The sequence below is a fragment of the Megascapheus bottae genome, chromosome 18, assembly GCF_031878675.1.
Source record: "Megascapheus bottae isolate mThoBot1 chromosome 18, mThoBot2.hap1, whole genome shotgun sequence".
Taxonomy (NCBI): Eukaryota; Metazoa; Chordata; class Mammalia; order Rodentia; family Geomyidae; genus Megascapheus; species Megascapheus bottae.
Window position 1 is genome coordinate 33,412,274 of NC_143526.1, and position 20,441 is coordinate 33,432,714.

Consider the following 20,441-nt stretch of genomic DNA (forward strand, 5'->3'; position numbering starts at 1 on the left):
GGAGGTGTGGCACCCCTTCCGCTACTCTACATTAAAAAAAAAACCCTCCAATGATTTCACAAGCAAACAACCTTCTCTCTCTTTCAAGTTGCTGGAAACTGTCCCCAGAGTTCTGAAATCTCATCCCCCCCCTAAACAGTCCTCCCACCCCCCCCACCTCCCCATCCCCCACAAGCTGGCTCAGTTCCTCCTCTAGCCTGTCTTTATAAAGCACTTGGGCCTCCACTGTTACCTTTAGTCTACAAGCCTCCACCCAGGAAAAGGCTGGCATCAAGGATGGAGGCTAGACTACACTGTGGGGCGGTGGTCCTGCTGCTTTTGATGGGGAGCTCCAGGTTTGGAGAAGGGGCCTCCAATCCTGGAATTGTGGTCCAGATCACCAGAAAAGGCCTGGAATATGGTAAGTGGCTGGAACTGTTTTCCTCTGTCAACCATCTATTGCAGGCTGAGGTTCTGACATCAGCTGGAGTTGCAAATTGTGCATTTGTCACCTTTCCGGCTTCTATTTCCCCATCTTAAGTCTGGGAGGGACCAAGAGGAGTAGGAGTAGACCAGCATTTTCCCTCACATTAAAAGACCTAGGGGGGCAGGGAGTGTAGCCTAGCGGTAGAGTGCTTGCCTGGCATGCACAAAGCCCTGGGGTTCGATTCTTTGCTAACACATACACAGAAAAAGATGGAAGTGTTCTTGTGGTTCAAGTGGTAAAGCGTTAGCTTTTTTTTTTTTTTTTTTGCCAGTAGTGGGCTTGAGCTCAGGGCCTGGTCACTGTCCTTGGATTTTCTCAAGGTTAGAGCTCTTCCACTTGAGACTCAGCACCATTTCTGGCTTTTTTCTATGTATGTGGTACCGAGGAATCAAACCCAGGTCTTCGTGCATGCTAGGCAAGCACTCTACCACTAGGCCAAACTCCAGGCCCAGCTATTTTTTTTTTTTTTTTGCCAGTCTGAGGCTAATGTTTACCACTTGAGCCACAGAATCACTTCCAACTTCTTCTGTGTATGTGGTACCAAGGGATTGAACCCCATGCATACTAGGCAAGCACTCTAACACTAGGCCCCACACTCGGTCCTGAGCCTTAGTCTTGAGAAGGCTTAAGGACAGTGCCCAGGCCCCAAGTTCAAGCCCCAAGTTTGGCAAGAAAAAACAACAACAACAACAAAAAAAACTAGGGACAGGTACTGGTGACTCATAACTATAATCGTAGCTACTCTGGAGACTAAGATCTGAGGATCTCGAGTCAAAGTCAGCCCTGGCAGAAAAGTCTGTGAGACTCTTATGTCCATTTAACCACCAGAAAACTGGAAGTAACACTATGATTCAAAGTGGTAAAGCACTAGCCTTGAGCAAAAGAGCTCAGGGACAGTGCCCAAGCCCTGAGTTCAAGCCTCATGATTGACAAAAGAAAAAAAGAATGGGGACATATATTAATGTAGAGCATGTAAGGATCCACTCAAAACTGACTGGAATGGAGCCTAGGAATCTGCATTGAAGACATAGGACCTAAGCAACAGCACAGAAGCGGAAGGTCTGATACTCCCCTCCCCTTCACCACTACAGTAACCAAGTCCTACAGATGCCCCTGTACTTCATTCTTGCTCAAGCCCTTGCTGAATAAATAAGGGGCAGTGATGATCACTTGCCTGATACTGTGACTTACTGATAATTTTTTTTTGCTTTTTTTATGCTAGTACTGGGGTTTGAACTCAGGACCTGGGCACTATTCCCTTAGCTTTTCTGCTTAAAGCTGGCATTCTGCCACTTGAGTCATTAACTCCTTTGCTTTTTTTCTTTGTGTGTGTGGGGGGGGGGGTCATGGGGCTTGAATTCAGCCCGGGCACTGTCCCTGAGCTCTTCAGCTCAAGGCTACCACCCTATCCTTGAGCCAAGCCCCACTTCCCATTTTCTAGAGGTTAATTGGAGGTAAGAGTCTCAGTTCCTTTTGTGCCCAGGCTGGCTTTGAACCTTGATCCTCATATCTCAGCCTCCTGAGTAACTAGGATTACAGGCATGAGCCACCAGTGTCTGACCTCACTGATAGAATTTAATGTCCGGTCCAGCAGGACGTCAACTAGGGCCAAGAACCTAGAGAGAGGAATGAAAGGGACAGGAGACACGAAGAAGGCAGCAAGACAAGCATCCTGATCAAGCTGCAAATTTTATTTTTTACACAGGGGTTTACATGCCTCTTCAGGAGAGGCAGGAGGGGGTTGGGGTATAGAAACTGCTCGGGGTAGGGGGTCTGGTAGTAAGATGTTTGCTCAGAGGCCAGGTGGTAGGATGTTTGCATATCAACGCAAGCAGGCATGTGTTGCTTAGTGACCTAACTACAAGATGCAGGCACATTCTTACACTAAGAATTCAGGGAGGGGGAGAATGTCTCCGACAATTTAATTCATTTAATTCTTAGGATCAAGTTAGTGTCATTATTACCATTTTGCTGATGGGGAAATTGAGGCTTGGGGAATTTAAGGGATTCACTCAGGATTGCCTCAACAGTAAGTGGCATTCAATCGCAGGGACTCCATGACAAAGCCCAGCTCCCCAAGCTGTCTCCCACATAATGTACTAATCAAGGACGCTTCCTTTGCCCTCTCCCTCCAACTCCAGCCCACCAGTATGCAATGGCCACTCTGAAGAAGGAGCTATCTACCATCACAGTGCCCAATCTCTCAGGACGCTCCAAGATTGGTTGGGTTGGATCAATCAGCTATGATTTTCATAGGTGAGGTCTCCTTTCTCTACTTCCGGGACAGCTAAGGAGGAAGGGTGGGAACCAAGATCAATACAGACTCCGCAGTGGAGTAAAGAGAGAACCTCTGGCTGTTGGTGAGAATCAGAGAAACCCCATTTTGAGAGGTTGAGTTGGGAGTCTTTATTGGAGAGCCTGCGTCTACAGCTGGATTCCTGTTTCAAGGTCCTGCAACTTAGAACAGAGCCTGAACCAAGATTTTATCTTATTTTATTTTATTTATTTTTGCCAGTCCTGGGGCTTGAACTCAGGGCTTCAGCACTCACTGTCCTTGGGCTTTCTTTTTTTTTTTTTTTTGCCAGTCCTGGGCTTGAGCTCAGGGCCTGAGCACTGTCCTTGGACTTTCTCAAGGCTAGAGCTCTACCACTTGAGCCTCAGCACCACTTCTGGCTTTTATCTATGTATGTGGTACCGAGGAATCGAACCCGGGTCTTCATGCATGCTAGGCAAGCACTTTAACCACTAGGCCAAACTCCAGGCCCCTGTCCTTGGGCTTTCTTAAGGCTAAAGCTCTACCACTTGACCTACAGCACCACTTCTGGCTTCTTTTATGTATGTGGTACCGAAGAATTGAACCCAGGTCTTCATGCATGTGAGGCAAGCACCCAACCACTAGGCCAAACTCCCAGCCTGAACCAACATTTTAAAGACAAAAAGACATGCTTGGGGTAGGGACCTTAACAAAAGCAGGCCTTCCATGGACATACTCAGGCACAAGCTCAGGAGGTGAACTAAACTTTCCATATTAGGGGTTATGCTTCAAACTTTCCACATGTGGAGATCATCAGAGGCAAGCCAATCAGACCATGGAGTGGAAACTGAAGGCCAGCATTCCCTGCAGCAAAACTCTCCTAAGGTGAAACAGCATGACATCGCAATTCAATGAATGGCTTCTCTCACCTCTAGGTTTTTTAGTGCTGGGTGGAAAGTCCCCTCCACCCAGCAAGGCACCAGGATGTCTGAAGGGAAAAGACATATTTTTTAGGCCCAATCTCCTTACTTCATTTCCCACTGGTTTTATGACTATGAAATCAAATCATTGATCCCTCAATGCAAGAGCGGCATTGGGCTTAGGAGCATGAACCTAATCAAGTTACTTTAACAACATTTACCAGAGGATTTTCTGTACTAGCCCTGTTCTATTAGCATTAAACAACACGTTTTTACTAAGGCTGCCCAGAGTTCCCCTTTAGTTTTTGCCTGGGCCATTTCTGCTTGTAATTTAAGGAGTCTCCAGCAGTCAAAGTTGGCTCCAATCCTTTTACAGCTCAGCCTGGGTAAGGTTTACAAATCTATTTACTACAGAAAGAATGCCTCACAAAATTCCAGCAGCTTCTCACCAGGAACCAGCCATGTGTGATGGAGCCAGGCAGGAGTCCCATCTCTTTTTACCATGGTGGGGGGTGGTCAGGATGATGATGTAGAGTCCCTCCAGGGAGTTGCAAGGCAGTCCTTGAACTTTCCAACTTCAGTGGAATCTCCAGGTTGGAAAGGATGGGCCGGATCTGGACTGGATAGCGGCAGCTGTCTTCTGGACTGTTGACACACTTTTTATTGTATTGGCTAAAGAGATTTATCGCAGAGTTGGGGAACAGCACCTGTCTCTCGGAAGGTTTACATACCTTCTATTGTGTTGCCTACAAGCTCTGCCAAGACTTACATCAGGGCTAGAGAGCAGCAGTCCCCTCCACCCAGCAAGACAACAGGATGTCTGTAAGGACAAGATGCCTTGCTTAGACATAGTTTCCTTACTTTTTTGTAGTGCTGGGGATGGAACCCGGGACCTTACACATACTAAGGACACCGCCCCCCCAACCCCTTTGTTACTACTGGCAGGTATGAGTAAAGGAGGATACAAGGGAAAGAAGCCCTTGGACACATCTACAAAGCCAGTTTGCGGGATCCTGGAGGTAGTGAAGGTCAATCCAGCAGGCTAACTAGAGCCATGATGGAATGGGTGTCAAAAGAAAGAGGAAGGCTAAAGACTTTCAGGCTGGGAAAGGTACCCTGGAGGACTCAGCAGATGAACAGACATGAATGAGCTGCGTGGATGGTCCTTTGTAGTTTAGACCAATGTATTTGAAAATAAGCATGGAGGCCTGAGGCGTCTCTGGGGACTCATTCAGGGCTTATTCCATGATGGATATATTCAGGCTTTTCTGCTTTCCTTCCTTAGCTTGCAAATTCATCAATTTGTGCTCCGGAACTCAGATCTGAGTCTACTTCCAAAGCAAGGAATCAAAGCATCTCTATCCAACAACTACATGTCTATGAGCGGGAACTGGAAGGTGAAAAAAGCATTCATGTGAGTGATAACCTAATGGGAGTGTGACTCTGCCCCCACACACCCTAGATTCAAGTTCTAGTTCTTCAATGTCTATTTTTACAAAAGTATCCAGGCTTAAGAATTCAGAAGCTTCAGTCTGTGAAATGGGGCTAACAATTGGTAGATTAAATAAAACAGAAGTAAGCCATTCAGCAGTGTGCCTGGCACAAAAACGAAAACAATAAACACTGGGTGTTCTAATTAATGAGCCAAAATGGCCCAAACAAGAGCCACAGCTAGTTTGTGAGATCCTGGGATGCAAATCTAGGTCATTATCCTTAGATTCTTCTCCTTAGGAGAAGACCTTGATTACATAGCTTCTCATTTATCCCAACTAGCACCCTCCGTGGCGGCTTTCAGCTCTCAATGGATGGCATTTCCATCTCCATTTCTCTGAACTTGGGCAAGGATGAGTCTGGACGCCCAACTGTCTCTGTGACTCACTGCAGCGACTCAATTGGCCCTGTCAGAGTTCGCTTTTCTGGATCCTTAAGGTAAGTGACCCCCTATACTCATAGTGGACTGGCAGCACTTTCTCTGCATCCAGCTCACTCCCAGTTTAGCTCGTCTAATGAAACCCAAAAAACAGTATTTTAAGTCTCATCAAGATCAGGGCTCAAAGCTGGACATGGCAGTGCATACGTGTAATGTCAGTCCTTGGGAAGACATAAATCTTAGGGGTATGATAAACTCCAGGCCTGGGATACATAGTGAGACTATCTCAACCATTAAAAAATAAAACTAGACACCTGTGGATCACACTTGTAACCCTAGCTATTTAGGAGACTGAGATCTAAGGATTGTGGTTCAAAGCCAACCTAGGTAGACAAGTCCATGAGATTCTTATGTCCATACAGTTAACCAGAAGTGGAGATGTGGTTCAAGTGGTAGAGTACCAGCCTTGAGGAAAAGCGTTAAGCAAAAACTGGAGTCTCTGAGTTCAGATCCCCTATCCTAGAGTAAAAAAATGGTTACTAGCAACTAGGTCTTCCTTATCCCTTATGCTCAGCAAGAGAGAGCACCCTTTCTCATATACCCTGGGGAAGCCCTGGGAAGAGCTTTCATTGGTCTGTGTTGGGTCACATGCTTATCCATGGACCAATCGTATTGGACAGTGATTGAGTAAGGGTCAGGCTGAAGGTAAGGGTAGGGTTAGAAACATTGAACAACTATGCTGAAGATTAAGAAGTGGGTTTTTATTTTTTTGCCAGTCCTGGGCTTGAGGTCACAGCTTGAGCACTGTCCTTGGACTTTCTCAAGGCTGGAGCTCTACCACTGGAGCCTCAGCACCACTTCTGGCTTTTTTCTGTGTATGTGGTACCGAGGAATCAAACCCGGGTCTTTGTGCATGCTAGGCAAGCACTCTACCAGTAGGCCACACTCCTGGCTGAAGAAGTGGGTTTTAAAGCAGGAGTAGGATGCTGGAGAAGTTCACACAATCATACATACATGGGTCATCCTCCCTTGGGATAAACTCATCTGGGTCTCATTGTTGGGTTATTTCCCTTGGGAGGCCTGATTAATCAAAATTGTTTACTGACCCTCTCTCCTCTTTTCTCTAGCTGGATCATAAACCTTTTCCATAAAAAAATTGAAAACAGCATCAAAAAAAACTTGGAACGAAAGGTAAACAAAAAGATATGATTGGAGCCAGGATGTCAGTGGCTACTGACACTAGCTACGCAGGAGGCTGAGATCTGAGGATTGAGGTTCAAAGCCAGCCCGGGCACGGAAGTCTGTGAGACTCTAATCTCCAATTAACCACCAGAAACTGAAAGTGGCACTGAGGCTCAAGTAGTAGAGTGGTAGCCTTGAGCTGAAGAGCTCAGGGACAATGTGCAGGCCCAGAGCTCAAGTCCCACAACCAACCAAAAAAAAAAAAAAAAGATTGGTAGCACATAAATCATTCATATCTACATATTTGATATTGGAAGCATGTCATTAACATGCTTAAGTACGTTGCCATTTGAATTTGTATAACAAAATCATCCTCATTCTCCACGCAAAGGCAAAAGTCATGACTCTGCCAAAGTTTCTGTGATCCGTCTATGCTAAATGGGAATTTGGCATCATCAGTATGTTATTTGATTATCTATTTGTAGGTAATATTAAAGAAATATTGGTGAGAAATTATACCATGTAAACAATTACTTCGAGGAAGTAACGTTTAAATCTTTGAGAAAACCTGGGATATCTTTTACACCTTAGGCATCTGGTTTCCTAAATAAGACTCTTCTGTCCCCCTGATAAAAATTATGCCATCCGGGGCCGGGACTTTGGCCTAGTGGTTAAAGTGCTTGCCTAGCATGCATGAGGACCCGGGTTCGATTCCTCGGTACCACATACATAGAAAAAAGCCAGAAGTGGTGCTAAGGCTCAAGTGGTAGAGCTCTAGCCTTGAGAAAGTCCAAGGACAGTGCTCAGGCCCTGAGCTCAAGCCCAGGACTGGCAAAAAAAAAATTATGCCATCCTTGGGGGCCAGGAGTTTGACCTTATGGTAGAGTGCTTACCTAGCATACACGAAGACCCAGGTTCGATTCCTCGGTACCACATACATAGAAAAAAGCCAGAAGTGGTGCTGAGGCTCAAGTGGTAGAGCTCTAACCTTGAGAAAGTCTAAGGACAGTGCTCAGGCCCTGGACTGGCCAAAAAAAAAAAAAAATATGCCATCCAAACAAGAGTTGTGAGGTTAAACTTCCCCGCCTCTTACCTCATGGCCTTGTGAGGCCTCTGCGCACGAGAGGTGCATTTCTTATTTACTCTTTGAGTCTCTTGGAGCACATTGATGGACCCACTTGACCTTCAATCTTCCTTAATCCCTACATAAAATATACTAGGGATTGAACTGAAATCCTTGTGTTTGCTAGGCAGGTGCTCTGTCACTTGCGTCACTGCCAATCCCAGGCCCCTGGGGTGGCAGGTGGGCAGTGGTCTCTCCTTTCTTTCCATCCTAGTCCTCACCACCTAGCACACACACAAAGGCAGGACAGGGCAAGGACTCTTCCAGGTTCCCCTGCAGTGACAGGCATTCACGGTCAAGCAGAATGGTGTAGGAAGAACTCACCATGCTCTCTCACTGCCTTCTGCAGATCTGCGAGATGGTCAGGAAGTCTGTGGACTCCAAACTGAAGCCCTATCTCCAGAGCCTGCCAGGTTGGGAACTCTCCCCTTTCCCCACTTCTTGCTGCCATCAGATTTTATACCACTGGGTACTCTGGAACCGTCAAACCCTGGGACAATCCTGGGAGAATTTCTCCTATTAAGTATCTCCCTCTATCCTATAGGCTTGGAGATGGAGGAGCATGGGTCTTGGGGGTGGGGAGACTTTAAAAGCTGCTGGCATCATGAGGTACCCAGGGAATCACAAATTCACTGGAGAGAATCATGTGTGGGTTGTGGCTGGGTTATGTAACAGGACAATGTGCTTCAAGTTTCCTAGAGGAAGCCTGAGGCTTCTTCCAGCCCTACCCCCAATCAGTCACAGGGACCTTCAATGGCCACACAAGTTGCTTTTCAAATCCACAGCAGACTCCTCTGACTCTCAGAACTCTGAGCTCAATCTTTAGTGACAAGGCCTTGCCTGGTCTGGCCCTGCCTGCCAGGAGAAGCTAGAAGAAGCAGCTTCCTCCTACTCCCTGTCACTCAAGCAGCCACATGGGATCCCATTGGTTCCTCTGATATACAAGGCCCCGCCTGCTGCAAAGTCCTTATTCACACCCTTCCCTCTGCCAGGCCTGTCCTTCCCCATGAAATCCCCCCTTTCACCCATCAGCACCCCTCTTTCAGACCCCAGCCATCTACCTCCACAGGAAGCTTCTCCCACTCCCTGTCCCAAGCCAGGCTACAAGCTTCTACTCTATCTCCATTATATAGCTGGCCTCGCCCTCTTCAGCCCCTTGAATTGTGCCTGGCATAAAATACTGAATGAATGAATGAGGAAAAAAAGTAATGTTACAGTGCCACCAGGCACTGGTGGCTCACACCTGTAATCCTAACTACTCAGGAAGCTGAGATGTGAGGATCATAGTGCAAAGCCAGCCTGAGAAGGAAAGTTCATGAGACTGTTATCTCCAATTAAACACCAAAAAGCTAAAAGTGGAGTTGTGGCTCAAGTGGTAAAGCAGTAGTGTTGAGCCTAGGACAGCCTCAAAGACAACAACAACAACAACAAAATCCAGGCATGGTGGCTCACATCTGTCACCCTGGCTAATCAGGAGGCTGAGATCTGAGGATGCCAGTTTGAAGCCAGCCCAGGCAGAAACTACCCAGAAAAAGATGGAAGTGGTACTGTGAATCAAATAGTAAACCACTAGCCTTGAGCAAAAAGAGCTCAGGGACAGCGCCTAGGCCCTGAGTTCAAGCCCTAGGACCAGCAAAAAATAAGATAATTTTTTTGGGGGGGCCGGGAGTTTGGCCTAGTGGTTAAAGTGCTTGCCTAGCATACATGAAGACCGGGTTCGATTCCTCGGTACCACATACATAGAAAAAAGCCAGAAGTGGTGCTGAGGCTCAAGTGGTAGAGCTCTAGCCTTGAGAAAGTCCAAGGACAGTGCTCAGGCCCTGAGCTCAAGCCCAGGACTGGCAAAAAACAAAAAACAAACAAAAAAAAAAAGATAATTTTTTTTGGAAAGGCAACATCTCCTTCCCCCCACCTCCCTTGATTGTCTCTTGCTTCAAGTTCCATAGCTCATCTCCCAGTACCTTTTCTATCTTCCAAAGACTATAGCCCATGTGAATGAATTCCCCAGAGTTTTCACACCTATGCAGGGCTACTTTGTTCATAAGGCTGCCTCTTTCCTTTTTCACAGTCACCATGACAATTGACCAGGTTTCTGGTATCGACTATAGATTGGTACAAAATCCTCAAGTGACCCCCGAAGACCTGATCATGTTCTTTAAGGTAAAGGCCTGGGGGTGGGAGATAGGGGGGAGTCATGCTTGGAACTGAGAACTGCTAGGAAATCAGTTCTATTCCCAGAGTCAACTCCTCCTTTGCCTTTTACATCTTAGACACTACAGTGGGCACATGGGGCACTAGAAACTGCAGACCAACACCTAAGGTAGGGCTCTGTGGGTCAACATGGTAAATCCCTCTGACTCCCAGATGAGTTTGAATCCTGGCTCTACCACTGAATGTACTGGGTAGACCTTGGGAAAATTGCTTCACATCTCTGAGGCTCTATTGAAATTGGAAGGGTAACAAGCTTGCCTGCACGTACTGTGGGGATAAAGTGAGATAACCAGAGTCCAGGAAGTACCTAGCCATGGTGCATGACCTTACAATAGCCTGAAAACTGACTCCCTGTGATGCCTATGTTCTCTTCGGATCTGTAAAACTTCCTGCATATGGCAAAAGGGACCCTGCAGATGTGACTAATGTGCCAGTTTATCCTGGTCTGTCCTGCTGGGCTCATTGTGACCTAGGCCTTGGGATAGGAAGGCAGGAGACACAGAACAAAGGTGGTAAGAATGGAAGCAGGGGGTGAGGTGATGGGAGGGGCAGGAGCCAAGGACTGCAGGTGGGCTTCTGCAGGTGCAAAGGACAAAGGCCTTAAAGCCTTCACAAGACGCACAAGCCCTCAGATCCATAAGGGAACAAATCTGTATTGTTTAAAGCTACTGAGATTATGGCTCTCTGTCATAGCAGCTGTATGGAATGCACACATCCACAACTCTTCATCTCCTGTTCATTCTGCTACTCCTCTGTGGGCTGAGCCAGGCTTTGGTGGACTACATTTTCTAATGAGGTTTACTCTTGTGTATTTCACTAATGCTTGCTTCTATGTCAGTTTGGAGAGGGGGGTCCAGAATAGCTCAGTGAGATTCCATATCACTATGAGGCAAAAGGAAGATGGCGCCTTGCCCAACCTTCCACAGCTAGTAAGGATGTAGGGTATAGTTCCACAGTCTATCTCTTCTCTACTGTACTGTACCTCCTCTCCTCCATCCTAGGCTGGGGAGAGGCGATGCAGAGATGGGAGGGTTTCAGGCAGCTGCAGGAGCTAAATGCAATAGGGCCTTAATATATATTTAGTATATTCAGGTCAGGACCAATGACTCAGCTGCCACCCAACCCCAGTAGACTACCCCCCAACCCCAGGCTTTGGGCATTTCTGCTCCACACCCTCACTGGTAGTAATTATGGTAACTGATAAGTAATCTCTCTTCAGGGTGAATTTTTCAGCCAAAGCCAGCGCTCCCCGGTCCCCTTTGATGCCCCAGCCCTGACGTTACCCCAACAGTATGATCGCATGGTTTACTTCGCCATCTCCGAATACGTCTTCAACACAGCCAGCAGAGTGTACTACCAGGCTGGTCACATGAATGTCACCATCACAAATGAGCACGTGAGTGGTGGACAGGGGCTGCGGGCCCTAGGAGAGCTTCAAATGGGATGTGGCTCTGTGGATACTATAAGGAGGAGAAGGTAGAATTGGCAGCCTGTCAAACTTGGATTTGAATCCAACTCATGCCTCAGTTTCCTTGTCTGTAAATCCTAATAGTGCCTTTTCCTGGGGAGTCCATGGGCTGTTGTCTATAAAAAGCTTGGTGTAGTTCGGTAGGGAAATATCTACCTGAAATATTAGCTATCTAGGAGACAGGTAGAAAAAAATCAAGAGTTCAATACCGACCTAGGCAGTTAATAAGACCCTATCTGTCTCAAGAATAAAATACAGAGCTGGGATGTAGCTGAGGAAGAGGGAAGACACCAGTGTCTCACACCTGCAATCCTAGCGACTCAGAAGGCTGAGACTGAGGATCACAGTTCAAAGCCAGCCTAGGCAGACAAATCCAAAAGACTCTTATCTCTAAGTAACCAACAAAAAGCCAAAAGTGGAAAGTACCAGCCATGAGTAAAAATGCAAGCCCCACTACTGCATGCGCGCGCACGCATGCACGCGCACACACACACACACACACACACACACACACACACACGCACAGATTAAAATAAATAAATTTTGCTCACACCTGTAATCCTAGCTACTCAGGAGGCTGAGATCTGAGGAGCAAGCCAGCCTGGGCACAAAGGTCCTCTTTTTTTGTATGTGTGTGTGTGTGTGTGTGTGTGTGTGTGTGTGTGTGTGTGTGTGTGTGGGCGGGGGGGGGGGGAGTCCTGAGCTTGAGCTCAGGGCCTGAGCACTAAGCACTATCCTTGGGCTTTCTCAAGGCTAGAGATCTACCACTTGAGCCACAGCACCACCTCTGTTTGTTTGTTTGTTTTTCCCACATATGTGGTACCGAGGAATTGAACCTGGGTCTTCATGCATTCTAGGCAAGTACTCTACCACTAGGCCAAACGTCCATATGAGTCTTAACTCCAATTATCCATCCGAAAAACTAGAAGTGGCGCTGTGGCTCAAGGGGTAGGGCAGTAGCCTTGAGCTGAAGAGGTCAAGGCAACACCCAGGTCCAGAGTTCAAGTCTCACAACCGACCAAAAAAATTAAATAAATAAATAAATATTTAAAAGGAAGGAGGGGTTGGGGATCTGCTGCCCATTCTCATAGTCATGCTCTACAGTGCTAAACAGAAGGTTATGAGGCTGTGTCATGTGAGGTCCTTCTAGATGGCAAGACAGCGTTAGAGCCGGAAGAGTCATTAGGATGATTTCCAGGAAGCCTAAGGAACAAGGAAGAAGGAACCGGTGGGGAGCTCTGAGGTGGCCGCACAGTTCTGGTACCTGGGAAGGAGAGGGTGAGACGATCAGCTTTACTAACCACCCAAAGAAATACCAAGTCACACTAACAGGCATGCCCTGAGCACTTTTCCCATGCAACCTGTGAGGTAAGTGCGGCCACCTTCGTTCTGACAGCTGAAGAGCCTGATGACACTGGCTGCCAAAGAATCGGCCAAAAAATGGCGAAAGCAGAACGGGAAGCCCAACTGTGAGAGCTCAGGATCCACCCCTCTGTCGACAATGGTGCTCTGCTATTCTAGCAACTTCCTGCTTCCCCTACTGCAGGGGCCCCTACACCTTCCCATGCAGCTAAACACCAACACACTCCAGGCCCTGGTTCCTCAGGTGAGAGCTCAGGCCCCTCAAGCTGGGCCAGCTCCCAGGATTGTGTCCGAACATCGATGAGCTGCAGGTCAACAGTTTAAATATTAAATCAGCCGGGGGGGAAAAACCAAGTGTCAGGGGCTTCATCCTATAATCCTAAACTTTCAGGAGGCTGAAATCTGAGCATGGAAGTTCAAAGTCAGTACAGGCAGGAAAGTTCGTGAGAACCTCATTTCCAATTAACCACCAGAAAGCCCAAAGTGGAGCTGTACAGCTCAAGTGGTACAGTGCCAGCCTTCAGTACAGAAGCTCATTCACAGCCCCTAGGCCCTGAGGTTAAATCCTAGTATTCATACACACACACACACACACACACACACACACACACACACGAAGAAATTTATTAAGCTGAGTTTTGGAGGCACACAACTCTGATTCATGATATAAAGATGCAACATGTGGATTTAAACCTCACTTTAATGTGAGATTTGCCATTTCTCTGCTTTGGAATTGAACCTTACTGGGACTCACTTTCCTGGTCTGTTTACCAGCAGCTGCCCTACTGGCTTGCTCAGGGAGGAGATAAAACAACTAACACAAAGGCTCTTTTAGATATATGTATGGCACCGTGGGCTGGCTAATCATTTGCAACTAAGCTGATAATCATCCACTTCTTAAATGTTTATTTAGAGGCCATGCTGGGAAGTGATGGAGGGTAAGGGGGAGAAGAGTAAGAAAGAGCTGGTAAGCTGCACTTCCAAACTTGTCTTCTAGACAAGCCAAACTAGCACTGGAAAGTAGTATGGTGGTCATCTACTACTCAAGCCATCCACTGGGTGTTATATCCAACCAAGACAGATATTTGTTGTAAAGGAGCTCTGAAAAATACAGCTCAGGACTGGCAATGTGGCTTAATGGTAGAGTGCTTGCCTAGTATGCATGAAGCCCTGGGTTCAAATCCACATAAACAGAAAAAGCTGGAAGTGGCGCTGTAGCTTAAGTGGTAGAGTGCCAATCTTGAGAAAAAGAAACTCAGGGACAGTGCCCAGGCCCTGAGTTCAAGCCCCAGGACTGGAAAAAAAAAAAAAAAAAAAAAAGAAAGAAAGAAAGAAAACTACAACTCCCTTCCCTCTGGCTTTACTGAATCCCTATCAAGGTCTCTGTGTATCTCTTGGTCTCCCCTCTCTCCAGCTGTCCAGGTTGTACCGTAATATGCAGGTGGAACTTGAGGCAACACCAGCAACGGAGCCACTCTTGATGTTCAGCCCTGGGAATGTGACCCTCATGCCCGTCATGGACATCCAAGCCTTCGCCCTCCTGCCCAACTCCACTGAACGCAAGCCACTCTTCCAGCTCAGGGTGGTAAGTGTAGCCTTGACCAGGAAGCAAAGGGCATGGTCACCATGGGTGAAAGGCTCTGGCTCCGCTGACAGATGGTGACCTGCCCATAGATATGGAAAGGCTGTTTCTACCTCAGTGGGCTCTACCTTCCTGTCTGCATAGCAGGCCAGCTATGTAATTACCATATATCAAGTCAGGTACCATCTGAGCCACAGGACACCTCAGTTATCCCCTTTATTTCTTCTTCTTCCTCCTCTTCTTTTGGACTAGACCAGGACTCAAGCTTGAACCTGATGCTTTTACTCGCTGGCTAGTGCCCTACCAACTGAGCCACATCTCCAACCCCATCATTCACTCACTCAGTTGAAATGTTTTAACTTTCTTATTTTTTTAAAAATTCTACATTTAAAAATCTAATCATCCTATTTAAATTATAAATAAAAATGATCAGTGGCCAGGAGTTTGGCCTACTGGTAGAGTGCTTGCCTAGCATGCACGAAGACCTAGGTTTGATTCCTTGGTACCACATACATAGAAAAAAGCCCGAAGTGGTGCTGTGGCTCAAGTGGTAGAGCTCTAGCCTTGAGAAAGTCCAAGGACAGTGCTCAGACCCTGCGTATAAGTCCCAGGACTGGCAAAAAAAATCAAATTATCGGCCAGGAGTTTCGCCTAGTGGTTAAAGTGCTTGCCTAGCATGCATGAAGACCCGGGTTCGATTCCTCGGTACCACATACATAGAAAAAAGCCGGAAGAGGTGCTGAGGCTCAAGTGGTAGAGCTCTAGCCTAGAGAAAGTCCAAGGACAGTGCTCAGGCCCTGAGCTCAAGCCCAGGACTGGCAAAAAAAAAATAAAATAAGTCCAAGCTTCCAGTTCTTAGTGTGCTCTCCCTTCTCCCACTAAAATGGATACCTCCATTAGACTCAGCTTTCCTGTTCTCAGCTATGGATCCCCTCTCCCTGCACCCTCCATTTATCATCCTGGGGAGCCTAAGTCCATGTGTCCACAGGACCTGGGGTTCTAATGGCCGGTAGCTTTGTCTTCTGTGTCAGGAATCAATGGAATGCTAAAGTGGGCTTTGCTTTCCTAGAAAACTAACGTCTCCATCAGCATAAGCATGAAGTCCAATAGGATCGTGGGTTCAGTGACTGGAGGAAGGTAAGTGAACATGGACAGTGTGGAAGGCTGGGTAGAGGGAAGAAGACATCACAGCAGTAGCAGAGCAACTAGTCTAGTTCACTAGATGTCTCTGGAAAACAAGTCTTTCAAAAATGCACTTCTTCTGACAAGTGCCAGTGGCTCGTGCCTATAATCTAGCTATTCAGGAGGTTAAGATCTGAGTGAGGATCATGGTTTGAAGCCAGTCAGAACAGGAAAGTCCATGGACTTTCATGTGGGAGGGGTAAGAGGGATCATGAGGCTTGAACTGGGCCTGGGTGCTGTCCCTGAACTCTTCAGCTTGAGGCTACCATCCTACCCTTGAGCCAAGCCCCACTTCCTATTTTCTAGAGATTAATTGGAGATAAGAGTCTCAGGTCCAGGCTGGGAGTTTGGCCTAGTGGTTAAAGTGCTTGCCTAGCATGCACGAAGACTCAGGTTCGATTCCTTGGTACCACATATATAGAAAGAGCCGGAAGTGGTGCTGAGGCTCAAGTGGTAGAGTTCTAGCCTTGAGAAAGTCCAAGGACAGTGCTCAGGCTCTGAGCTCAAGCCCAGGACTGGCAAAAAAAAAAAAAAAAAAAGAGTTTCAGGTCCTTTATGCCTGGGCTGGCTTTGAACCTTGATCCTCAGATCTGAGGGTTTTTGTTTTGTTTTGGTTTTGGTTTTTCTGTGCCTGTCCTGGGTTCTCAGGGCAAGAGCTCTGTCCTTGAGGCTCTGTGCTCAAGGCTAGCGCTCTACCTCTTGAGCCACAGTGCCACTTACAGCTTTTTCTGAGTAATTTATTGGAGATGAGTTTCATGGACTTTCCTGATGGGTCTAACTTTGAACCATGATCCTCAGATCTCAGCCTCCTGAGCAGCTAGGATTATAGGCATGAGCCACCAGTATCCAGCTCTATGAGACTCTTATCTCCAATTCTGGAAGTGGAGCTGTGGTTCAGGGGTAGAGTGCTAGCCTTGAGTATCAAAAAAAAAAAGCTCAGGGACAGTGCCTTGGTCCCAGGCCTGGCACATGCACACAAATTCATTTCTTACATAAATAGACATAGTGCATAGTTTAATATTCTATTTTTTCCTACTTAATATTTATAACATCATAACACCATATATTTTTTTCCCCTTTTTGCCAGTCCTAGAGCTTCTTCAAGGCTAATGTTCTACCACTTTAGCCATGGCACCACTTCTGGCTTTTTCTGTGTATGTGGTACCAAAGAATCAAACTCAGGACTTGGTGTGTACTAGGCAAGTACTCTTCTGCTAGACCACACTCCTGGCCCATCATAATTTGAGGGATTTTCAGCAAATTTTACTCTTTTTGCCAGGCTGGGGGCTTGTAATCAGGACCAAGGCTAGTGCTCTACCTCGTGGGCCATAATACCACTTCCAGGTTTTTCTGTGGGTTACCAAGGAATCAAACCCAGGGTTTTGTGTATGCTAGGGAAGCACTCTGCCACTAGGCCACACTCCCAGCAAACTTGACTCTTTTCTGTGTGTATGCCAATATTAGGACTTGAACTCACTGACTGGAAGCTGTCCCTTAGCATTTTCTCTCAAGCCTGGTGCTTTATCACTTGAGCCAGTTTTACTTCCAGCATTTTTTTTTGTGACTCATGGGGCTTGAACTCTGGACCTGGGCACTGTCCCTAAGCTCTTTAGCTCAAGGCTTACCACCTTAGCCCTGAGCAACAGCCATGTTTCCAATTTTCTAGTGATTAACTGAAACTAAGAGTCTCACGTTCTTTAGTGCCTGCCTCTCAGCCTTCTGAGTAGCTAGGCTTACAGGCTTACTTCCAGATTTTTGGTGTTAATTGAAGAGTCTCATGGACTTCCCTGCCCTGCCTAGGTTTGAGCTACGATCCTTAGATCTCAGCCTCCTAAGTGGTTCAGATTACAGGCACAAGCCATGGGTGTCCTGCTCAAATTTGAGTCTTAACATATGCTTCTTTCTTCATGCAGCAAACTGAAACTGGAACTGAAACACTCCAATGTCAGTTATATCAATGTGAGTTATTTCTCAGTATCTCCGGAATGTCTTTGCTTGGCAGTTTCATGGGCCTCAGAAGATATGCCAAGGTTCTAGACTTGACACCTGTATCTGAAGGCTATTGGTGTATGAGGACTGTGAGGGTCTAAGTGGGGAAAGCTCAGAGAGCGTGGAGTAAGCTTTGGAGTAAGATACCAGCCCTATCACCTGCTAGTGGAACCATGAGCAAGTCACTTACCTTTCTGAACATTAGTTCCTTAATAGTATTTATCTCAAATGGGAGCTGCATTGGCAGGCAGAGTTAAGCAAGACATGATGACAAAATTATCTCCTACTGGGCACCAGTAGCTCATGCCTGAGCCTCAGACTTTCCTTCCCAGATATAAGGACTGCAGCTTTAATGTCATTCTGGGAAGGAAAGTCTGAGTGATTTTTATTTCCACTAGAACTAACAACAAAAAAGAAGTCTCAAGTGACAAAATGCTAGTTTTGAGCAAAAGCAGCTCAGGGACAGGGCTCAGGCCTTGAGTTCACACTCCATGGCACCATCAATTGAGCTTACAATCAGAGAGAGTGAGCTGGGGTACATGGGGTGATGACATATTTATTGATGATCTAGAGCTGGGATCAGATGTTTTTCCACCATTTCATTCCTATTCCGGTCTTTTTGTCCTGGGCCCTCCTGTGCTCTAGATGAACTTGATGGATGCAATCTTGAATTACTACACATTCAACACCATATATCCCTCCCTCAACGGTAAGAGTAGTGCAAAACTAAGATCCACCCCTTCCACAGGGTCCTCTATGGAGGATAGGAGCTGGGAGGAGGCACTGATTGTGGACAAAGAGATAAAGGAGGGGCAAGCTGGGTGTCAGGTGATAAGGCAGAGTAAGGAAGAGGAGCCTGTCAGGGGGTGCTGGATTTAACTTCTGGGTGCTGAGTCAAGCAAGGTGACATTGCTACATGGCCTTGCTGGAGGTAAACTTGGGCAAGAGTTGCCTGAGCATCCACAGCCCTCCCCCTATCTGTGACTGGTCTCTTCAAAACCTTTGACACCCAGGAGATAAGAACAGTAAGTCTGGCCTTGAAGAGACAGAAGGGAAGGAAGAGGACCTCAAGAATGAGGCCCCAGTATGGCAGCCCCAGACACTGGGTGGTGGGTGGGGGCGAGGGATTCTCAGGCTGTTCATGCAGTCCACCCTGAAGGAGCTGCCTTTCCCAGGCCTTTGCCTCCATATCTCCTGAACCCTGCAACTGGCCCCACGGTTGTATTTTCACGCTTCCTGGTGTGTGCAGCTCACTAGCTCACCTCTTGGCTGTCCATCTTTCAGCAAAGCTTGAGGAGGGTTTTCCACTCCCTCTTCCAAGAGACACCTTCCTCAAAAACATGGAGCTCCAGACTTACAAGGTAAGAAATAGGATGTGTGGAGGAACAAAAACCCACAGAGAAGCTGGGAAAAACCCTTGACTCCCACACATCCTAGAACTAATCTGACAAAACAGACCAGGACCAAGAGTTTGGCCTAGTGGTAGTGTTTGCCTAGCATGCATAAAGGCGTGGGTTCGATTCCTCATACCACATACATAGAAAAAAGCCAGAACTGTTGGGCCCAGTGGCTCACGCCTGTAATCCTAGCTACTCTGGAGACTTGAGATCTGAGAATGCCAGTTTAAAGCCAGCCCAGGGAAGAAAATCTTATCCTCAATTAACTATGAAAAAAACCATTAGTGGAGCTGTGATTCCCCAACTGGTAGAGTAGAAACAAATTGGCCCTACCAGCAGCATTCTTTACAGGAAGCAAATGACCTTTCTTTTCTTTTGGTCAGCTGTGAGGTTTGAACTCGGGGCTTGAGCAGTCCCTAAGCTTTTTTTGCTCAAGGCTAGCATTTTTACCACTTTGAACCACAGTGCCACATCCAATTTTCTGGTGGTTAATGGAAGATAACAGTCTCATGGACTTCAGTGCCTGGACTGGCTTTGAGCCATGATCCTCAGATCTCAGCTTCCTGAGTAGCTAGGATCACAGTTGTGAGCCACCAGTAACCAGCTAAATGACCTTTCTTGACTATCCTTTCTGTTCTCTCTATAGAACTTCTTGCTCTTAGGGGCTGACATCAGTTAAGCTGAAGACAGACTATCTGTGACTGGAAATGCAGACAATCACCACAGCTGGACCTGCAGGTTTGACCAAGGCTTCCAGCCATTCTGCCTCTTCTCCCAGAGTGAACCTACATGTGAAGACACACGCAATGAAGCCAAGACTTCCCAACCTTTTCCCTCCTTTATTAAAGTCCTTCACACATCCCTGTGCAGTCTCTTGGATTGACCCGGCCTTCCATTCTGCCTTATAACTCTAGTAATTCCTACAAAGGAAAAGCCAAGTGCTTGCCTAGCATGAACAAAGACCCAGATGCGATTCCTGGGTACCACATTCATAGAAAAAAGCCAGAAGTGGTGCTGTGGCTCAAGTGGTAGAGCTCAAGCCTTGAGAAAACCTAAGGACAGGGTTCAGGCTCCGAGTTCAAGCCCCAGGACGGGCATAAAAATAAATAAAAATACAAGCAGTGGCCATGCACCACAACTCAGAGCTGCCTGCTCATTAAACATGGAGACCAAGCTGGGTACCGGTGGCTCATGCCCGTAATCCTACTCAGGAGGCCGAGATCTGTGTATCTCAGTTCAAAGCCAGCCCAGTCTAAGACCACCAGAAAACCGAAAGTGGTACAGTGGCTCAAGGACAGCACCCAGGCCGAGAGTTCAAACTCAACAACTGAAACTGCCTCCCCCCATCCCCGCAAAAAAAGCCCACGGAGATCAGCATGGTTGCACCACTCATTCAGTGTCATAGTTAAGGGAACAAGAATCAGCCTAATGGGTT

At 47.0% G+C, this 20,441-nt stretch overlaps 1 protein-coding gene across 1 annotated transcript; it reads left to right on the forward strand.

Moving 5' to 3' along the window:
- Positions 1-228: 228 nt before the first annotated feature.
- LOC150050459 (lipopolysaccharide-binding protein-like) lies at positions 229-19,856 on the forward strand. The gene is made up of 15 exons (XM_090352851.1): positions 229-400; positions 2,608-2,722; positions 4,926-5,054; positions 5,414-5,569; positions 6,638-6,701; positions 8,165-8,228; positions 9,884-9,975; positions 11,246-11,422; positions 12,891-13,100; positions 14,271-14,441; positions 15,508-15,575; positions 17,534-17,579; positions 18,255-18,318; positions 18,894-18,970; positions 19,653-19,856. The coding sequence occupies exons 1-15, from the start codon at positions 277-279 to the stop codon at positions 19,683-19,685; spliced, it is 1,590 nt and encodes a 529-aa protein (XP_090208977.1). The 5' UTR covers positions 229-276; the 3' UTR covers positions 19,686-19,856.
- Positions 19,857-20,441: the final 585 nt, after the last annotated feature.

What these genes read in the sequence shown, in the direction of transcription:
- LOC150050459 (XM_090352851.1), top strand. Translation starts at nt 277, where the DNA reads ATGGAGGCTAGACTACACTGTGGGGCGGTGGTCCTGCTGCTTTTGATG. An exon ending in TCCAGGCCCTGGTTCCTCAG is followed by an intron (nt 13,101 to 14,270) that starts GTGAGAGCTCAG and finishes CCCTCTCTCCAG; the next exon opens with CTGTCCAGGTTGTACCGTAA. An exon ending in GGTTCAGTGACTGGAGGAAG is followed by an intron (nt 15,576 to 17,533) that starts GTAAGTGAACAT and finishes TTCTTCATGCAG; the next exon opens with CAAACTGAAACTGGAACTGA.